Raw genomic sequence first — 21,034 nt, 5'->3', positions numbered from 1 at the left:
AGTCTGCTATGAATTTGCCAGCCTGATCTCCGCTGATCACTGCAGGCCTCCTCATCCAAGAAAAAAGGTTCTTGTGGTCGCCTGGCACAGAGAGGTGGAATTTTACTAGACGTTGTTTTGCAAACTGTTCTTCTGCCGCAGGCTGATCAGGGTAATTTGATATTCATACCCCCTTCAATATACCCAAGTTTTCCTGGGCAACACCCAAGTTTCCTGGGTATGTTAGACTCGCTCGTTAAAATATGCCGTGGACCAACCCAAGCTTGGAGCGTGTTGTTCTTGCATGGACGGGTGATCGTCAGCTTGGGTCTGCCAGCCCATACGTACGAATCTGATGGATGGGCATGAAAGGAATTATTTAAATTGACATGCTCTAGTGCAGCATGCATATGATCCAAACCGTTTTGCTCGGTTTTTTCTGCTAGGTTTACGGCCACATTCCTCGACCACTTTCATCCGCCATCGGCTACCTTATGTACAGTTTTTTTTTCCTCGCTCCCGCTCTCTTCCTTTCCTAAATTTTTGATTGATTGCTTTGATCTTGTCTTTCCATATTGAAAGCCAGCGATCACCAATCCCTTATCATCATCCATTTCATTTCCCCCCTTTGACCGTGCATGCACCCACCCCAGCTGCTCGGCCCTACTGTATGTATGCTGGCTGCTTTCCCCCTCTCCTCCACCCCCCTTCACCTCTGAGCCCCTCCTTCGAGCCTTTCTTGTTCTGTCCAGCGGTTTCCCATCCTATAATCACCAAACCCTTCATCCACGAGCCCGTCCAGCCATCCACGCGGCCCGTCTTCTCGTGAACTTGCGCTCGGGCGGCCCCAGCTTGGCTCCTTTCATTATAGCAAAGGCTCCAGGCTCTTGCCGGCCCTTCCCCCTTCGCCTGTCTTTCTCAGCACGCGATCGAACTTCTCAACTCGGCGTCCCCTTGTCTGATTGAGCGCTTGTTGTTTTCCTGTGAATGAACTGTGTCTGATCTCACCGCTGTATGTGCAGCTCCTCGTATTGTTGACTGGCCTTCAACACATTTGGCGCCTGGCTTCACCTGGCACCATCACAGATCTCAATACAAATCCACCTCCAATTCAAAATTAAACCGCCTTGCATCTTCCTACTATAAGGTTGTATGTAGTTCAGTCCACTTTTCTCTTCGCATTCGTGTAAGCACCAATTCCCTTCGTCCTCCTCTTCTCGCCCTTCTCTATCCGCAACTTCGCATTTACCTCTTTATGTAAGATCCCCCCTTTATAATATATAATAAAGGGCCTTCATATCCCGTTCCTGTTTCCCGGGTGTCCTGCTCTTCATTCGATCATTCGAACTGACAGCCGCTTGGACCCGGCCTAGCGACCGCTTTCATCTCAACACGCTCTGGACTCTGAGCCTGTCTCGCTCATCGTCCGCTGCTCCCGTTAGACTTCTATTTTCAGCATTGCGTGTCTTACGGCCACCGCCCCTGGCTCATGTATCATTATCTATTCCAGATAGAACAGGATTGCTAATGCTCATCCGCATCCCCCAACATTTACATTTTAGCTTTCAGCCCGCTCCACCTAATAAATACTTACTCTAGCTCTCGCCTGTCCCCCGTCCCTTCTCCCCCCATCCCCAGCCGCGCATCTCGAGAGTATCCCCCAGAGACTACTACCCCTGAATCTTCCCCCACAGCCTCGCGATATCCACGATGGATTCCCTGCAATGCCTCTCGGCCTCCCCCCTCATCGAGGCCAATGCTGCCATCCCCTCCCATCTCCATCCCGTTGCCCTACGCTCAACCACCTCGGCCTCATCCCCCAGGATTGCTGCTGCTTCCAAGCTCGTCGAAGCCCAACTGCGGGCCTCCCATGCTTCCAGCCCGGCCACCTCGTGTACGTTGACCCCTCTTTTTTGCATCTGTTTGGTGTACGTATCAGCGCTCTGGCGGGGTTATGTTCACATGTCATCCAAATATAATAATCCTGTCTCATGTTGTATCGGCTTCCGCAGCTGTATCTGGCCTGTCCACCCCTGCTGAGCCATCAGATGTCAAGCCCGAAAGCACTCGCAACGCTTCATCCTCCGCAGCTTCTGGGCAGTCTTCCAAACCCGGTTTCCTGGTACATGATGTTGCTGGGCTCACGATCGAGAACCCCGCCGACGATCAAACCAGTTCATCCCCGGACGCCATTGCTGGTCTCCAACTCAACCCTAAACGCTTCCCCCTTCTCTCATCAATCCAGACCCCTCAGGCTGCCCGTCCCTCCAATGGAGGCGACCCCACGCAGTCTATCCGGATTATCAATTGCGCCGAATTTGTTGAGATTCACGACGCGTATCTGGCCTCGGTTTCCCGCGTCGACGAGTCTGTGGTCTTCCCTTGGCTCCATTGCTGTGGTATACCAGGCACTCCTCAGGCTGCCTATTTCTGCGAGAGTGCCCATGCTCGCAATGCGCCCCGCTATAGAGGTCTGACAATCGTCTCTGCCGACTCGGAGCCTGCACCGCGTTCTACCGCTCGAACCAGCCCCGCTGCCTCTGTCACTACCACTGACACCTCCCAGTCTCAAACACGTGACCACCGCGCCCGCACCCGATCACTTGGCGCGTCCTCAACCAAGAGCTCCACAAGCATTAAAAGCTCGGCTACTACCTCAACCAGCAGTGGCTATACTGGCATCGACTCGGTGGCCACCACTCCCACCTCACCCTCCACCAGCGTGGTTTCCTTTGACGGCCCTGAACCTCGTGCTTCCCTCCTTCGATCTTCCCTCCTGCCCCAAGATATTCTCGAGAGATGCCCTCATTCTGGGCAGTATATGGGCTTCTTTGCCTCCCCGCGCCTACCTCCAACCGTCAACCTCAGGTTGTTTCGTCAACAGCCTTCCCGCTATGCCACCATCAGTGATATCGTAGTTTACTCCGAGGCTGGTATGTCCGACGACGCAATTGCCTTAGCCCAGTTAATCCGGATTGCTCAAGGTCAATGCTTTCGCAGCCGCGGAGGTCACGCAGCTGGAGCGATCGAGTACAATGTCTATGTTGTCTCTGAACAGTTTGAGGTCTTTGAACGTGAATTCAGTCATGTCGTGGCTGTTGATGGCTGGGGTTATCGGCGCAACAAAATCGACTTCTTTGAGCGCGAGAGAGAAGAAATGGCGGCTTTAACGAGGGCTTCTGAGATTGCGCAGAACGTCTGGGTATGTCGATTGTTCCTTGCAGAGAGATAATCAAACGTTCTACAACTTGGCTCTCTAACATTTATCTTAATAGCTCGGCAATTCTGCAGATGTCCCGCTTCCCAAAGAAGATCTTTCGTCGTCACACCAGCGCGCTGCGTTTGATGAGCGCCCACCAACTGTGACTTCACATTTCGCCAAGGCAGACGAGTATGGCAATGCACCTTTCGATGTGTGTGTTGAGGCGCATGATCAAGCCGCAATCACCTCGTCGCTCCAACTCCATCTCAACCAAAACTATCTCGATCGCATCAAGCAACGCGCGAAGAATAGCACCGTCTCTGACCTCGCTGAGATCATCCACATGGAAGTTCCCAGCACCGGGCAAAGCTGCTCTGGTGCCATGTCCCGGGACAAGCTAGTCCGCTACTTGGTCGACTTGTGCACATGGGTGAAGAAGATTGCCAAACCTACCGAAGGCAGAGCTGGTAGAAAAGTCTTGATTCATTGTCATGATGGATAGTAAGTTGATAATCTGTCCGTCCATCATGTGTCCAAAGCTGATTACATGTGTCCTACTTTAGTACGGAGACTTCACTCTTTGCCCTGTCGTACATCATGTACGATCTTGGATGCACGTTGCCGGAGGCGTACTTGCACCTGCAGAATGACCAGAATCGCTCTTTTTTCGTCTACCCTGCCGATGTCCAGCTGTTGCGTCGAGTGGAGACACGAATAGAGCAAGAGATGAATGAGCAGCGCAAAGCGCAGATGCATCGGATGACTATCGACGAGCCCAGCCGAAACTCATTTTTGAGGGGATGCGTATCCTTCAGCACATCGTCGGCCCAGAACTCCAAGTCCACACCTACCCCACCACTCACTTCCTGTGCTGCCCCATCCACTCCCCGGTCGGCCCGCTCGCAGCACCCCTGGTTCTACGACTCCCGATTTGATGGTCATTTTCCCTCCCGCATCCTGCCGTTTGTCTACCTCGGAAACCTTAACCATGCGTCGAACGCGTTGATGCTCAAAGCTTTGGGGATCACCCATGTGGTCTCGATGGGTGAGTCAGCATTAGTGCCCCCGCAGCAAAACTCCCGCTTCATCTCTCCATTCAGCAATGGCTCCCAGTCGAATGTTGTGAACTCGCTCTGGCACGAATGTGCGAGCGGTCAGATCGACGTGTTGGACATGAAAGGCGTGGCCGATGATGGGATCGACTCCATTCGACCACACATCGAGCGGGCCATGGAGTTTATCGAAAAGTGTCGCCTCTCGGGCGGAAAAGTGCTGGTGCATTGTCGGGTAGGCGTCAGTCGGAGTGCGACGATCGTGATTGGATACGTGATGAAGCACCTCGAAATGGACCTTGCCTCGGCCTATCTCATGGTCCGCTCCAGACGGCTCAACATCCTCATCCAGCCCAACCTGCTCTTCATGTGGGGCCTCAAACGGCTCGAGAGCGATATGGTCGCGTCCACTAAACCCACGCAAGACGCCAATGAGTCTGACTGCCAGATCAACACTCTCGAGACCCGCAAACGCAGGATGCTCAGCTGGAGCTTCCTCTCCCGAGAAATCGCCGATCTCAACCACAGATATCTGTGCTGAGAGGTTTGCTCCACTCACTTGATGCCCCTGCACTCACGACCCGCACGACTTCCTTGATTTGTTTTCCTTTGAATTTCTGATCGGTTGACTATTTAAGGCTTGGGGCGCTAGGTGCTCTCATCTTCCAGCCATTATTTAACTTTTCTGCGGACAGTGACAGTCTTATTTTTTGTTGTGTTGTGCCCTTGTGTTTGAAGTTGCCAATTTTGTACCAATATAGTTATTTTTTGCTTCATATAGCCTTTCCTTCTTCCTCTTCCCATGTCCTGACATCCTTTACCGATGGTATCTCACTCGACCTCCTCCCAACAAGAAGTCTGTTTTTACGTATGTCCCGTTCGTCGTCTTCGGTCGAGCCATTGTCTTAACATGACCCATTGTCTCCGTCACCTCTCTCTATCTCCATTGTTTCTCTTGTGTCGGGCTCTCTCCCCGTCTCCTCGTGTGTTCTCTATGTGCAGTGCTCTCTCAAAGTATCTGTGTTTGTTCTCCCTGTTATTGACGACTTGTCGCGCGGTGGTTTTAAAATTCCTTTGGTTTTCCTCTACCCCGCCCTCTCCTCTTTCATGAAATCCATGTTTTTTTTTTCCTCGAATTCCTGCAGGCTCCTTTTCTTGCTCAGAATCGTGCCTAAAACTTGAGAGGTCCCAGCCTCCAGGTTTCTTGGCTCAACTCTAGACTTATTTATATACTTACCTATGTACAAATGCGTCCCGTCAATCAAGATGACCAAAAAATCTCCACAATACATATGAATTGTACCATCTGTCAAACAAACCTTGAACTGAAGTGAGATCGCTGTGAGAATTTCGAAAGATAAACTGTCAGGACAGCTGGTTTCTAGCTTATCTTGATCGATCATGTCCCTCTGTTTCTTCGCAGTCATAAGAAACATTTTGTATGTAAAAGTGAGCTCGTAGGCCCTTCGTCCAACGCAAGAAGTGTGGTGTCTCACTCAACTCTCATTGCCAGAAAAGCAATGAACGCGTATGACAAGTATCACATAAAATGTGTATTTCCTGGGATCATAACCTATCCGGTAGTGAGGCCGTGATTGAAGGGGAAATACAAGCGCACACGCAAAACCGACAAAGAAGAGCGCAACTTTCTAAGCATAAGAGAAACGTGTGTTTATGTGAGATTGGGGGATTTTGAGGACTGTCGAGATAGCTTGAGAGGGGAAAGTCGAGAGTGAACCCAGAGAGGCGCCGAGGTGGACCATCGGATCGAGGTGCTCCTTTCTGTTGCAGATGAAGATGAACTCTTTGAGTTAGGGTCACAGTACAAGAAGCAGAAATCAACCGGTTTCACAAGCACGTATGACAGAATGGAACTTACTTTCTTCTGCCCTTTCCGCGTCTTTTCAGGTTGCCTAGCAGCCCTTGGTGGCCATGCTGCCGTCGCGGCGACAAATCTTGGGTTTCATCTCGGTGGGCGCAGCGGAGATCGTCGCGGCTTGCAAGACCATCACGAACGCGAGGAGGAAGGCGGCGGGAATAGACATCTTGTCTGTTTTTTTGGTTTTGAGAATGCTGGTGGTGGTTGATTGGGTGTGTGGCTCTGGGAGGTGTGTGGTGTGGGCGGATGGGTTTCTCCAGACCGATTTCGCTGCGCTTTTATAGCCTTTACCGGCCTCCATAGAGCCCCAGCCCGCCTCTCGATTTGAACTTCATGACGCGTGAGTCAAGACTGATTTGAAATCTAGGTGCGATTCACACTGTTGATGCGCATCAGCAAACACATGTTGGTATTGGTATATACCTCTTGGCAGGGAAATATGCAGATAACATTGATGCACAATTTCAGACAATTTCACAAATGTCGTTATACCGTGATAGAACCTTATGCAAGTGATATTGATCGGTACCCATCATTGATCAACTGCGGCCGGATTTCGTTGCTCAAACTGGGTGACCTGCTCCTCCTGTCAGATAGAGGCAGCCCAGGCGCCGTGAGGCTCAGCTTTCTCCGGCCGAGGGTGGTCCCTGTCAGCGGCCTTCCTCTGAGAAGGCCGCTGCCGGTAAATCATGAAAAAATAAGAACCGGAAGGTGGAGTGAAACGTTTTCTAAGAAACCGGGTTTTTCCATTTGCACTGGAAGAATGACAGAGATGGAACACCTGAATTGAACATCAAACAAAAAATGCACATCTGAGAACTTGGTTTTACGTGCTGTTTTCGTTAGCCGACCGCTCAAGTTGATGGATAGTGGCCATTTTTGAGCATGGTGAGGAGGTCATCAGGCAAGAAGTTATCTGGACAAGCAGCGATGATCTAGTCATTCCAGTCCCAACAAGAAAGCAGAGGGTGATCAGCTTCTAATCATGATGTTGGATATCACAAGAGTCCTCAGAGGAAAATTGAAGAGAACAAAATATTAACCTTATGGGATATTTCTTGACCGCCGGTCTCCCAGCTGATGAACAAGATCGGAGAAATGACCTGTTCTAAAAGATGGTGAACCAAAATGTACTTGAAATCCAGAGGGAGATTGTTATGTCGAATACGATCCAGTTGCCCAAGATCACCGAGTTCGTCCTCTTGATCGGCGTCGATCCAGTAGTTTTTATTAAAGAATCCCCTCCAACGAATACCTTGTTTGAAGAGTTTGAAGGACTTATTGAGGAATCGTTTGCGAGCCTGGATGCCTTCGACGCCGACTTGACTGCGTAACTTGTCACTCAACTCTCTAGGGCTGCCGACGAGACGTTTGAGATCGTGGATCGAGCTCCGGAACCGATCTAAGAAGCATTTGATGAACTTGTCGTAGGTCGGGTTGCCTTCGGTTTCCAAGACATAACTGACTTGCTCGGCGAGCTGGAGACTTTTCGTGGTCGCTCGGGTCGAGAATGGGTCGTACGAAGACTTGATGATCGGCAGTAAGAGTGGGATGACAACAGTCGAGATCATGGCTGCGATCACCGATTCTTGATTATCAGTCTGGGAATCGGCTTGGGAGCCCGATTGGACCGCATGTTCGTACTTTTCTAGCCCCCTCATCCATTCCCACTTCTCGATCCCCCTCTTATCTTCGCTTTCCACCCACTCCCGCAGTCCCCAGATGTTGAGTCCAGTCACGATCTCGACCCGGACCCAAAACTCCCAGGCTTGGACGAGAGCAAGGTTGCCAAAGGCATTCCCATATTCCTCCGGGTATTTCGATCTCCAATTCAAGAACCGATCGGCGATCGAGCCTTGATGGGTCGGGCTGAGGAAGACTGGATTGGTAATGTCGACCAGGATGGCTCGACTGGAATCGTGAAGAGATCTCGAGGCGGAAACGAGATCAGATGAATCGGCGGGTGAAAGGGAATCGTCGGTCGAGAATCCTTCGTCGTCTTCTTCCTCAACCGCGCGCTCAGCCGATGCTGCTGTGATTCGCCGCTTACGTCTTTGAGCTCGGTCGTGTCGTCTGGATGTACGCGACGGGGCGTGTGGTGAGATATCGAGCTCAGGCCGACTACGACCTAATTCATCAACTTCGCTCTCTTGCTCTGGCTTGCTTGATTGGGACTCATCGGCCCTTGAAGATGGCTTTGTAGACGATGGCCGAACCACGCCAATCTCACCGTCCCTAAACAATACCACATCATCCGACAGATCTTCATACCTTCTCTTGGATACTAACTCTGCCCTTTCTTGCAGAATGCTGATGAGATCCTGTTCGACTTTCTCTAGTTGAGGCCATTTCTTGATGAAGAAAAGATCGATCTCTTTGACGAAGTTATTCAGCTCTTCAAAAAAGTCGGCCCGTTGCACTTCTCGTGCGACTTCTTGACGGAGTTCAGATTCTTGATCGGCCAGGTTTTTTTCCTCTGCAGTGAACTGGAGAGCGGCTGTAGTTTGTTCGGTAACGGACTCCTCGAGAAGATTGAGGAGGTTGATCAGCCCAGTTTCGACCGACGCGAGCGACGTGATAGGGGCATGTTCGGGGATCGGCGCGGCTTGATAGACCTCCGCCTTCCGTTCACTCGTCGTCTTTTCGGCCGTGCTGCCGATGCCACCCCGACGGATCTGAGCGGCCTCCCATTCCATCTCTTCCTCATTTCCTTCGTACAGATCCACCTCAGCATCCATAATCATCGCTTCCAGGCCGGCCTTCTTGCTCGCTTCGGCTGCCATCCCAGCTTTCTCGCCCAATGGGACCCTTTCTTTGGCGCCGGTGAACTCTGCGTGCTCGTCATCACCTTCCCCGAATTGGTCTTCCTCGCGTACGAGACGTGATTCTCCGTTCTTGGTGGCTGTAAAAGGTAGGACTGAGCTTGGGCTCGCAGAGAGTGAGATGAAATCTTCTGATGAGCTTGGTTCGGAGATCAGTAGGTTGGATGATGACTGATGAGTGAGTCCGATCTTGCGGGCTTGTGATCGACGTTCCTTGGCTGAGTTGATAAAATTGGAAGTGGGAATATGAATGGATTCGTTACTGGAAACGAAACTGATATCCTCGTCATCCAAGGCATGGTGGTCTGCGAATTTGGAGCGTATCAGGTCATCATCTCCTGCATATTCATTCGATCGGGTAGGTAGACTCGACAAGGTGAGGGACTTGAGTTCATTCAAGTGTGCCGTTGAGTACGTGGGTCTGGATGACTCGGATATTGGCCGAGAGAGTGGCGAGCTTTCTATTGATCGTTCACTGTGACCGAGTTAGGAAGGGTTTGATGGAAGATTGTAAGTAATCGCAGGATTACAGGATGCTGGCAAGAAACGGCTTACTCTGGGCTGATGTTATTCAGACTGGTGTGGGAGCCGGGCCGGGCCAGTTTCCTACGCGATGAAGACTTGGGCGAGTTAAGAGTATCGAATGATTCGTCCTGCGTGTTGATTGATGATGAACAGTTCGGGTGATCTCAATATCCTGACCGTGTTTTTATGGTTGATACGATTGACCACTGAGCTTCATCGTTGATTGGGTCAGATTGAGGGGGACTAGGGACTGACCGTGACTGAGCCAAGAGAGAGTCGGGATTGTTTGGGTTTGGTCGGTGTTGATTTGAGGATTGATTTCTTGGATTTCCGCGAGATGACCGTGTTGCCGTCTTCGGGTGGACTGCCATCCGCTGGTTGAGGGTGGCCTTCCCCCTCGACGATCGCCTCTGCTGAGCTGGTCCGCAGACTCACTTTGTCCTTGTTCTTCGACGATCCGGATGCCTTCTTCTTCTTGAATATCGGAAGTACCAGCGTTCCATCGTTTGTGTCTTCCTCCATCTGGGGCTGTCTGGTCTCGTTTGTTTTTTTATAAAGAAATTCACAATCGCTCAGCAGCAACTTCATATTACCCACACCCCCGGAGCACACCCGCCGCCGACCGGGGCTTGCCAAACTGCGGACTCAAGTCCCCCGAGAGCGGAGGGCCGATAAACCTGCGAAGACCAACAAGCAAGCACCATGAGCTCGAACCAGCTGATCAGCGAAAAACAAGACAAGCCACCCGGGCTGGACTATCTCCACCAGCTGATATCTTCCCAGTTCGACCTCAGCCCATCCGGACCTAGCCTCGAAGATGAGCAACTAAAAACAAACCCTGAACCATCCAGTAGACCTGAGCGATCCCCAGAAGAAAACCAAGGCAAAGTCGGTAGGAAATTGGACTCGGCTCTTGATCATTTCTTGTTTCATTGGATCGGGTAACTAAACGAATTCTTGATTTTTGGTGGTTGTTGTAGCTTTCAAGCTTTTCTCTGGGCAAAGCAACTTGCAAATCATAGACATTTCTGCCAAAAATGTGGACAAAGAAGTCGAGAATCCACCCCCCATACCTTACATTCCGGTTGAACGGATCATGTAAGCTGTCTTTCAATATTGCTTAATCCCTCTTGATTTTTGATGCGCGCATTTCAAGAAAAACCTGACTGGAAATTCTTTCAGGGACGTTGCGGACGAGCCCAAACACAAAAGGAAGCTGAGGAGGAAGCAAATCGTGAGTGTTGCGGTCGACCTAGAAGGAATCCGTGAACTGGCTAAGCAAATCACAGTAAGTGAAGAATTAAGAAGAATATCACAAGTCGGCTCGAATTAATAGCAAATTACGCCTCAACTGGTTCCAGAACACATGTGAGCGAAAACTGCTATCGTATCGGACGAGAAGCTCGGCACTCCAGGACAAAGGGACTCTGGCAATAGTAGATGACTTGAAGAACTCTCCACCCCAGATGGCTTCCAGCTCGATCACCGACGGAATCAAATATCCCAAGCGTCGAACTCAGCCGATACCCACCAAAGCAAATCTACCACCAAGGAAGGCCAGCAAAACTGAGAAACGCAAGCGTAGGAGAGAGCGACAAAAGTATCGCACATCAAATAGAAGTGGAGCCAGGACAACTCCCAAACCTGTCACGCTCACTTACATCTAGGCTTTGAAAGATTTAGGAGAACTAAGAATGTACTTCTAAGTTAGATCTTGTTATCCTCTCTTGAGTTGTCTATTTACAAGTGGAGATGAGCAAAGAAGTAAATGGAATTTACCTAAGAGCAGGCGTAAGGCCGCTCTCTATTGTTTTGAGAGAAATAAAGGAAGTAAAGATTCTGGGTCTGTTGGCGATTCTTCTGGTTCTGTTTCGAATGCAGTGAGGTCAGCTTGAGCTGCTGTGCCTGGTCTGGGGAGACAAAAGTAGTCCTTACTCGGATCCAGCAGTTATGCTTTTCTGGTCCGGCTGATCAGGCCTCGGCGATACGAGACAGCAGGGATCTGTTTCGGTCTACATTTGTAGAGTTGAGTCAGTCTTTGTCTTCAGCTACCGTACGCTAGGCTTATGGCTAGGGTTCAATTTGGCTGTTCTAGAACGATAACGTGCGAAGCGCAGCTGGGGCTGCGGACAAGGGTTTGCAAAGCTTACCTTGTTCCGCTGCTGGTTCCCAGCCTCGACCTCACTTTGTGAGGTCGAGGCTGTTCACCTGGGCTAGTATTCTCAGAGGCTTCGCCGATGTCTTTCTGGGGCATCTCTAGAAGTGAAAGAATATTTCATGTTATAGATATTAAAATTCAAGAAAGATTCCAATGAAATTAAGTAATACAAGCAGACAATAGCAATGGAAGAGCGGTAACATGTTTTCCAAAAAAGAGATAGAATTCTTATTCAGACATTTGCAAGACATATTGAGGACCGGGGAACTTGAGGTCTTTTGACTTCTGAATTAACTTGGGTGAATCAGCTTGACCAAGAGGACCGGTGACAATTTCTTGCAAGGTTCCTTCTACAGTAGCTGACTTGGCGGCCACATAGGAGTCTCTTTTAACTGCAAAAAAGGAGGACGGGTGAAGAGGTGATAAGCTAGGATTCAGCTTTGCCAACAATCTATATATTGAAATACTTACTGAATCGCTTGTTTGCTTTGCCCTTAGCTACGGGGGGAGTTGCAGGCGCTGGGGCTGGGAGTGGTAAACATATGATCAGTATCATCACAAGACTGAATTGGAAGGATTTTTACAACAAAGAAGACTTACTAGCTGGTGGCTTGGTATTGTTTGTGTATCCATTCCCGCCGTTGTTGTTGTTCACACCGGCTCCCTCGAGGTCGGTTCCAAACGTGCTTGGTGCGGCTATGGTTCCAGTTGTCGTGGGGGTTATCCGAGGACCTGCTGTGATCAAGACAGGCATATTAGAACAGGCTGGTGGATCAAGCAAATTGGATTCTGAAATCTACCTGGAGGGTACACCATCAGTTGAGGGGTCTGGGTTTGACGCTGGCTGAGTGATCTCCTGTTCGGCGTCAGGTTCAAAGGTATGACCTTCTTGGCAACTATGAAAAAGAAAAAGAAACAAACTCAGTATGGATGCAAATGCACAACCGGGGAACAAATGCAAACTTACTCGGCATGATCGTTATTTGTTCGTTTTGTGCTTTCTCTGTCATAGTCGAAAATGCTCAATCAGCTTGGTTTTCCAAACTACAAAATCAAAGACTAGTGGCAACGTACGTTTTAGAGCTTCGAGTGCTGGGCTGAAGAAATCGGCATCGGCCGGAAGGGGATTCGCGTTCTCAGCGGCTCCTGGCTTTTGGGTAAAAGCTAGACAGCCTCCGAAAGGACCGGCTTTGGCTCCCTGAAGCACACAGTCATGAATTCACGAGTCAGCAAAGCGAGACAATGGTTGCTTGTAGCTTTCTCAAATTCAAAAAGCCACTCACGTTCATGCATCTAATCAAACAGGTTTGTTTATCGGTACCACCGGTGCAGATCAGATTTTTGGGCATCTTCGCCACAAGGGGGAGATCTATAGCTCGGGCATCAGACCGTCCATTGGCACCAGGAATATTGACTTCAATAGGAATTTGAATGAATCTCTCTCCGGTTGCTCCCAAGTCAACGGCACATGTGTAGGGTCCACCGCCTGATAGGAAAAAATATAGAATTAGACACAGATACTCGAAGAATTTGCGGCCGAAGGCTTACCATCAGCATTGATCTGGTGAGTTGTGATGATGATCCGACCTCCGGGAGCCAGGTCGGGTAAACCTTCAAGCTCGGCTGTAAAGAAGATTGGACCAGGTTTAGTTGACAAAGCTTATGATATTGGATTGGAAGGAGGGGGGAGATATACCCTTTTGGAAGGAGGCCTTCATGTCGATTGGGCCCATCAAAGTACGCCCACATACACTTGCCATTCCCTTGTCGATATCACCCTGACGAATGACACCGCTATCGGCTTGGAATGGGAAACGACTAACGGAGGGGAAACGATATCAATACGCAAGCACGGAGAAAGAAAGAAGCTCAGAGATCCTACTCACGCTGTGCCGTTTCGAGGGACTCCTTCCATCTCGCCAAATGATGTACCCCTGTATCCGTTGGTTTCGCCAATCATGCTGACCATGGTTAAGTGTGCATTGACTTGCAATGTGGACAGACAGGACATGGCGCTCAAGGTGAAAATTTGGACAGAAGCCTTCATGATGGGAAAGTCGGTGGAAAGTGGTGGGTGGGAGGATGAGTGATTAGGTGTTATTAAGGAGACTAAACTTCGAGGCGGGATGATAATAATAATATGAAAATTAAATAAGTGACAATAGAAAGGTGAATAGACTAAGACTTCAAGGGGATACTAATAAATACTAATGTTTGAGCACCAGGCTCTGAAGCTAATGAAGTAGAATGGGGATGGAGGTGAGGTGAAGAACGATGGAGGGAGATGCAGAATGCCACTCTTATAGCAAATCGGATAGGCTTACAACCTCATGACATTGGTGGACATGCCTTGGGCTCGGTTGAGCTCTTTGCCTAGCCTGGGCTTGGTTTTGAACCAGCCCAGTCGGAGTAAGCAACCTGTCGTGGCTGAGCCGAGTCGTAGCTAACCTCTCCTACGATGGTCGCTGCCACGGAGACCCTTCCTTCACCTTGGCCCGATGGCCGGCCATCTACGTGCCAGTGTCGGGCGCACTCGATAGCTTCATTCCCGGAAAGCTCCGCCCAAATCTCCCTGAGCGTTTGGTAGTCGGGAATAGATGAGACAAGCCTGATGCCAAATGGTGCATCAGGCGTGTTGTTGATCATGGGCTCAGGAAATGGAATATGTAGCACGAATTGCCCACCCAAGACACTCAGATGCTCAACCCAAAAGGTAGTGATAAGAGTTCTTCGGAAGTCCAAGGCAAGAGAATCGGACAGATTGTCCGGCGGGGACCAACCGAGTACATATGTACACACCGCTCGGATAGCCCGTTCCCCGTGGAAGCCTCAGTCGGTCTGTTTCAGTTTTATGGGGGATAAACTGAAAAAATTGTAATAATAGATGCTACGGACACTGGCACTCTCTGGCGGCAGTCTACTTCGAAGAACGGCACCACCTTCCCATTTCACGTCAAGACCACCACTCTCTTCTTATTTTCCCTCAGCAACCGCAAAAACAGCACTCGCGACTAGCAAGATGGAGAAAAAAATTGATCCGATGGCGACATTATCAGAAGGAAAACAGAAAGAGGTGCAACCAGAACAGAACGAAGCAGGAACTGCAAACGGAACAGGAACCGCAACGGCGAAAGGAACAGGACCCATGGAAACACAACACACAGAACTCAAAGAAGCGCAAGAAAGCGCGAAGAAGAAGCCGACAGGGTATGATTTCTATCGAGAGGTTCTAGGCTCACCGCGGTACGTGGTAGCGCCAATGGTAGATGGATCCGAGCTAGCCTGGCGAATCCTCTCACGATACTATGGGGCCGAGTTATGCTACACGCCGATGATCCATGCCGGTCTCTATTCAGATGGGCGACAGACGAAATATCGGGCCGAACAACTCGACTTGGGTTCTGCCGAGGAAGGCCACCCATCATTAGACCGTCCACTGATCGTCCAGTTTTGCGCTAACCATCCCGATACCCTTCTCAATGCCGCCAACCTCGTCGTCAATCCTTCGTCTCCACTTCCTGAGGATATTGCAGTCGATGCTGTCGATCTCAATCTTGGTTGTCCTCAGGGTATCGCAAAGAAAGGGAAGTATGGTGCATTCTTGATGGACCATCCAGATCTGATCACCCAACTAAGTAAATGATAATCCCTCCTGTGATCTTTCAAGTTATCTCGGTCTCTAACTGTTGCTGTCTGGGATGGCTGCTCCAGTCTCTCATCTTAATCAACATATACCCGTACCGGTGACGGCCAAGTACAGGCGATTTGAGACAGCGGAAAAGACGGAGAGCTATACGGACCGCTTGATCGAGGCAGGCGCACAGATGATCAGTTTACACGGACGAACACGGGAGCAGAAAGGCCAGTTTACCGGACTGGCAGACTGGGATATGATGCGAGGTGCGGTCGTCCGCAGCCATGAACGAGGCCGACCGATCCTGGGGAATGGGAACGTGCTGGTAGCGAGAGATGTGACGGAGCTGTTGCGACAGACCGGCGCAGATGGGGCGATGGTGGCAGAGGGTAACCTGTACAACCCAGCAATCTTTGCGCCGCTCAACGGGGCTGTCATGGCTCGCTTCCGCGCCGGTCTGCCGGAGCGCTTCAAGCTTGCGCTTGGTCGAGTCGAAGAGGAGTACGATGACCCATCGGGCAAGCTCGGTAGCCCGGAGTCCCTGCTTGAATTTCCCACATCCTCCAAGATCGCCTCCCAGTACCTCGCCATCTGCCGCACCCTGACCACCCGGACGGCCTCCTCGGCCATCAAGGGACACCTCCACAAGATTTTCCGGCCCGTCTTCGAGACTGGCAGATACGACGATCTCCGCAATTGCCTCGCCGAGGTCTCATGGGGCTCTGCCGAACCGTCGACGGACAGCTCTGCATCACACAAGAGGCGGGACCGTGCTGCATACGAAGGGCTTCTTGATCGATTCGATGAAGTGGTGAGACTGGTCAAGCTTCGACTAGAGGTACGAGTTCTCAATCCCTTCTTTTTTCTATAAAACGTGGCTCAGTGGGTGTGCGTATTCGTTTTTTCAAGGATGATCGTCGGGTTGGTCTCTTGGACGAGCACCAGATCGATATGGGTCTCACGAGGACCGAGGGGGAGTCTACTCCGGCCTTTCTCGCCCGGCTGCGTGTTCCTTATTCGCGCTGCCAGCCGTATGTGCGGGCGCTGGTAGCTGAACAACAGCACGCCGAGCCCCGGGCGGAGACAGCCCGGACCGAGCTCGCGGACTGTGCCGGCACCGGGTGTGCAAACTCAGCCGCCGGCCGGTGTAGCTGGGGGCTATGCAAACGCTGCTGCGCGCAGCAGTCGGCCGAGTGTCCGGCCCATCTGCGTCGGGCTGAGCTCGAGGCTGAGAGGAGGCTGAGCCGGGCAACTGCCAAGCGAGCCAGGACAAAATGACTCAAACTTCACCCAGGAATTCCCCCATGAAACATTGGGATATATATTTTAGCCCCCTGTTTGTTACATTGCACACAACTCACTCCATCTATTCACAAGGCCCATTTCTCTTGACCGGAATTCTTATTACCATGATTTGCATGTACACTGGGTGTGCTAAACTTTTTGACCAAGGACCAATTTTCATTATACATACAATAGATAAAAAAACATAAATTAGTAAAAGTTTCAGCAACTGTGTTCATTTTCCTGATTTTTTTTGTTTAAATGCAAGAAATCAGAGGGGGGGGGGGTGCAGAGGGAATTGGGAAGAACAAATGGAATAAAAAAAGGGTCTTGGAGAAACGACTCCCAACTTTTGGGAAAACGACTCCCATACGTCGGCTCGACCATTTCTTGACCAGCGCTCGACGTCGACCTAGACCCTTTTTTTGGGTACGGGTTTTTTGGGAGTTGTTGACCCAAAATAATTTTTTTTTGGGAGTCGTTGTGCTAATTTTTTGTATTATTTTTTATTATTTTTAACGGACTTACTTTGCGCACTGCAAAAAGCTCTTCGCGCACTGTGCAGTGCGCGAAGTTTGCAAACACTTCGCGCACTGCGCATGAAGGGCGCAACTTTTTCAAATTATTTTTTGACCAATCAATAGACAAGCTTATTATTGTCCTCTGTGAATTTATTTGGAGCTTTTTGAAGCTTCCTTGTATGCTTAAAAATCCCACCAATAAAAAAAACAAGTACAGCCATTTGGGGACCTGGAATTCATATTCCCACAGGCCAAAAAATCCAAATAATTTAGTGAATCATATTAAATATGTATTTAAAAGTTTTAGAACTTTTTGGCCACTTTGTACGAGGACAAGGCTTTCAAAAACCAGTAACTTTTTCTCAAGATATGCCAAAATGCGCCAGTAAGTGGTGAACTTTCCTAATTTTTGAAAGCCTTATTCTTGCCCAAAGTGGCCAAAAAATTTTAAAAAGTTTGAATTCATATGTATCATGATTCACTAAGCTATTTGGATTTTTTGACTGGTGGGAATATGGATTCCAGGTCCCCAAGTGACTGTACTTGTTCATTTTATTGGTGAAATTTTTAAGCATACAGAGAAGCTTCAAAAAACTCCAAATAAATTCACAGAGGACAATAATAAGATTTTCTATTGATTAGTGAAAAAATGATTTGAAAAATTTGCGCCCTTCACGCGCAGTGCGCGAAGTGTTTGCAAACTTCGCGCACTGCACAGTGCGCGAAGAGCTTTTCGCAGTGCGCGAAGTAAGTCCGATTTTTAATATGTATAACTGTTTTGTTCCACGTACTAGAGACATAAAAATTTGAGAGTACAGAAATTTATGCATAAATTGTACTCCCTGAATTTCTTAGCAATAGTGTGTCATCAGAACATGAGATACAAGGGGTGCGCGTTGGGCTTAGTAGGAAAATGACCGCCAGCCATATAGGTTTTTTGTTACACACCCAAACAGTCCCAAACTTTCAGGAATCTTTCCATGATGCATATATTTTGTGCTATAAAATTATTAGCAATAGTGTGCCATTGTAGAATGACATATAAGGGGTGCGCGGAGGGCTTACTAGGAAAATGACCGCCAACCATATAACTTTTTTGTTACACACCCAAAAAGTCCAAAAATTTCAGGAAATCTTTCATTTAGCATATCATTTGTGATATGAGATTCTTAGCAACTTGGTGTGATAAAAATAGGAGATATGAGGTGTGCACAGCGGGCTTTATCCGTGCACACCTTATATATCCTATTTTGATTACACCTCATGGCTAAGAATTTCATAGCAAGCCTAATATGCTACATTGAAATTTTCCTGAAATTTTTAGACTGTTTGGGTATGTAACAAAAAAGATATAAGGTTGGAGGTCATTTTCCTACTAAGCCCTCCGCGCACCCCTTATTCGTCATTCTACAATGGCACACTATTGCTACTAATTTGATAGCACAAAATATATGCATCTTGGAAAGTTTCCTGAAATTTTTGGACTGTTTTGGCGTGTAACATAAAAGTTATATGGTTGGCGGTCATTTTCCTACTAAGCCCTACGCGCACCCCTTATATGTCATTCTACAATGGCACACTATTGCTAATAATTTTATAGCACAAAATATATGCATCATGGAAAGATTCCTGAAAGTTTGGGACTGTTTGGGTGTGTAACAAAAAACCTATATGGCTGGCGGTCATTTTCCTACTAAGCCCAACGCGCACCCCTTGTATCTCATGTTCTGATGACACACTATTGCTAAGAAATTCAGGGAGTACAATTTATGCATAAATTTCTGTATTCTCAAATTTTTATGTCTCAAGTACGTGGAACAAAAAAGTTATACATATTAAAAACAATAAAAAATAATACGAAAAATTAGCACAACAACTCCCAAAAAAAAATTATTTTGGGTCAACGACTCCCAAAAAACCCGTACCCAAAAAAAGGGTCTAGGTCGACGTCGAGCGCTGGTCAAGAAATGGTCGCGCCGACGTATGGGAGTCGTTTTCCCAAAAGTTGGGAGTCGTTTTTCCAAGACCCTAAAAAAAGATCATTGCTTCAATGTTTTTCTTTTTGATGTGAAGCCCCCACCTCTTGTGGGGTTTCACAAAATCTATCACAGGATTACATGATCTGGTGATAGCACAAGTGTATAGTTTAGGCACTCACACCACCACAGGAACAGTCAAGAGATATCTCATTGTTCTGAGAACAACAGATGAAGTCTGTTGTCCCCAGAACCCTTGGGATGTAGCAGGGGTGCAAGGTTCCTCAGATTGTTGATAGAAACCCCCCTCAACACAATTTGTTTTGCAATGTCCAGGCCAATTGTTCAGAGGACATACCCTTGGACAAGGATCCCTGAACAATGGCAAATGGGACAACTGCCTCAAGAACATTCTATGAATGGTTTTCATTTTTTCTTACAGAATGTTCAACTGGAATCATTGAGCCAAGGTTGGGAATTTTTCAATGGGCCCATGCGGGCCTCATGCAGGCGCATAAAAAATCCCCCAAAAAATGTGCCCCATTGATTTTTACTCAGTTTGAACCATTTTTATTTTTTGGCTGGGCATGCTCAGGTAATTAGCATTCTTTTTCTGTATGGAGTGATTTTTTTTCCATGATTTTCCCAACATCAAAGTTTGAGTGTTTCTTTTGGGAAACTTAATTATCATTGAAGTGCCTGGACCAAAAGCTGCTGGTCCAACCTTGCACAGGGGCCTCACGTGGAATCCTCAAGGATTCCAAGGGATTTGCACATCAAAGTACTTCCTGGCTATAGTTTAGCCATCAAACTCAACTGCACAACACTGAGCCCAGCCTCAGCTAAATCTGCAAGAAGTTACAATTTTAGCTAAAGCTTGCTACATCTAGCAACAGTTAGCTCCCAAGCTAGCTTTACCAGCGCATAAGGGCGCATATCACACAGCTGAACCACCAATACGGTCAAATCACTTCTTGCTACTTTGATTAGCGATAGCCGCGAGTCAAACCTTGCGCAAACTTAGCTCAACCAGTAATGATGCTCTTACTCTGACCCCACAACCACATCCGGTTGGATTAACCGGGGATCAACTTGACCCGGAGCTCCATTTGGGGTCTAAACATAGACCCCACTCATTCTGGGACTAAACCCAAATTGAATATCCATCATGCTCACAAGCATGAACTTCGCGTGTTTAGGTGCCAAACACACAACATACAGGCACTTGTGTGACTTGGTGAAATTATTTGGCAGGTAATAATTGCTAATTAATGTGCCCGCGGGGAGCAGGCAGGTTTTATGGGCTGTCAAAAGTAAGTAGATGCAAGGTGAAAGAGTCAGATTGTATGTGCAAACAACCGCTCAGAACAATGATTCAAGAAAATCTATTTACCTGGTTGCTAGAGGTCTGCGCGGGGCCAGATGAGGTCGGAATATATCGGCCTCGGCTTTGGGGAGCACATATTTCACCGTTACACATTTCGGTATGTGGTCCGTGGTAGCGACGATGATTGGGTCGAGGCGATTTGCTCGGATAGTTTTAATTTCGGCACGCTCGGGATCTTTGACGTTTATACGCATGCCGTTGAGTTTGACCTCCACTTTCATATCTTTTTCGAACGGATTGTTGACATAAATGTTGTAATCAATTGGATCGCGATCAGAACGTTGCCCGAAAGCTCGAGTGGCTACCCTATCGTCTCCCTTCCGTGTATCCCCAACGTCCAAAGTTACAGGGGATCTCGTCCAGACGTGCCTGGCCAACATAGCACGTGAAGGGTCGTCCATTGAGCACACGCCGCCAAGCAGCACGGAGAGTGAGAGCAGGCGGATGAAGGCGTTGCAGGACTTCATCTGATAGGGAAGCAGCGCGTGTCAGAACAAGCGGGGTTTGTCGAATGTGGATCAGAGTGCTCACTTTTGAATTTGTGAGATGGCTGTGGATGGCTGCGGATGGCGCGTAGGGGCAGGCGAGCGGGGCGTCTGGGTGTTTTATGGCCAT

General features: G+C 48.8%; 7 protein-coding genes across 7 annotated transcripts; 3 read left to right on the top strand and 4 right to left on the bottom strand.

Moving 5' to 3' along the window:
• Positions 1–1,689: 1,689 nt before the first annotated feature.
• PtA15_15A388 (uncharacterized protein) lies at positions 1,690–4,774 on the top strand (the record flags this gene model as incomplete). Its single annotated transcript, XM_053163589.1, has 5 exons — positions 1,690–1,873; positions 1,992–3,181; positions 3,255–3,682; positions 3,745–4,226; positions 4,659–4,774. The coding sequence occupies 5 exons, from the start codon at positions 1,690–1,692 to the stop codon at positions 4,772–4,774; spliced, it is 2,400 nt and encodes a 799-aa protein (XP_053027550.1).
• A 1,372-nt stretch (positions 4,775–6,146) lies between these two features.
• PtA15_15A387 (uncharacterized protein) lies at positions 6,147–6,413 on the bottom strand (the record flags this gene model as incomplete). The annotated part of the gene is made up of 1 exon (XM_053163588.1): positions 6,147–6,413. The coding sequence occupies one exon, from the start codon at positions 6,411–6,413 to the stop codon at positions 6,147–6,149; it is 267 nt and encodes an 88-aa protein (XP_053027549.1).
• A 553-nt stretch (positions 6,414–6,966) lies between these two features.
• Positions 6,967–10,047, bottom strand: PtA15_15A386 (uncharacterized protein; the record flags this gene model as incomplete). The annotated part of the gene is made up of 4 exons (XM_053163587.1): positions 6,967–7,047; positions 7,156–9,409; positions 9,490–9,587; positions 9,715–10,047. The coding sequence occupies 4 exons, from the start codon at positions 10,045–10,047 to the stop codon at positions 6,967–6,969; spliced, it is 2,766 nt and encodes a 921-aa protein (XP_053027548.1).
• Positions 10,048–10,161: 114 nt separating this feature from the next.
• Positions 10,162–11,126, top strand: PtA15_15A385 (uncharacterized protein; the record flags this gene model as incomplete). The annotated part of the gene is made up of 4 exons (XM_053163586.1): positions 10,162–10,351; positions 10,440–10,557; positions 10,642–10,747; positions 10,821–11,126. 4 exons carry the CDS (start codon positions 10,162–10,164, stop codon positions 11,124–11,126), a joined length of 720 nt encoding a protein of 239 aa, XP_053027547.1.
• Positions 11,127–11,845: 719 nt separating this feature from the next.
• PtA15_15A384 (uncharacterized protein) lies at positions 11,846–13,664 on the bottom strand (the record flags this gene model as incomplete). Its single annotated transcript, XM_053163585.1, has 10 exons — positions 11,846–12,009; positions 12,089–12,142; positions 12,218–12,352; positions 12,418–12,513; positions 12,585–12,620; positions 12,692–12,815; positions 12,901–13,103; positions 13,166–13,240; positions 13,314–13,435; positions 13,504–13,664. 10 exons carry the CDS (start codon positions 13,662–13,664, stop codon positions 11,846–11,848), a joined length of 1,170 nt encoding a protein of 389 aa, XP_053027546.1.
• A 1,098-nt stretch (positions 13,665–14,762) lies between these two features.
• Positions 14,763–16,529, top strand: PtA15_15A383 (uncharacterized protein; the record flags this gene model as incomplete). Its single annotated transcript, XM_053163584.1, has 3 exons — positions 14,763–15,252; positions 15,329–16,089; positions 16,161–16,529. 3 exons carry the CDS (start codon positions 14,763–14,765, stop codon positions 16,527–16,529), a joined length of 1,620 nt encoding a protein of 539 aa, XP_053027545.1.
• A 3,800-nt stretch (positions 16,530–20,329) lies between these two features.
• PtA15_15A382 (uncharacterized protein) lies at positions 20,330–21,034 on the bottom strand (the record flags this gene model as incomplete). Its single annotated transcript, XM_053163583.1, has 3 exons — positions 20,330–20,336; positions 20,426–20,886; positions 20,951–21,034. The coding sequence occupies 3 exons, from the start codon at positions 21,032–21,034 to the stop codon at positions 20,330–20,332; spliced, it is 552 nt and encodes a 183-aa protein (XP_053027544.1).

Source organism: Puccinia triticina, chromosome 15A (assembly GCF_026914185.1).
Source record: "Puccinia triticina chromosome 15A, complete sequence".
NCBI lineage: Eukaryota > Fungi > Basidiomycota > Pucciniomycetes > Pucciniales > Pucciniaceae > Puccinia > Puccinia triticina.
The sequence above is the reverse complement of the archived record's forward strand: the minus strand, read 5'-3'. Positions and strand labels throughout refer to the sequence as shown.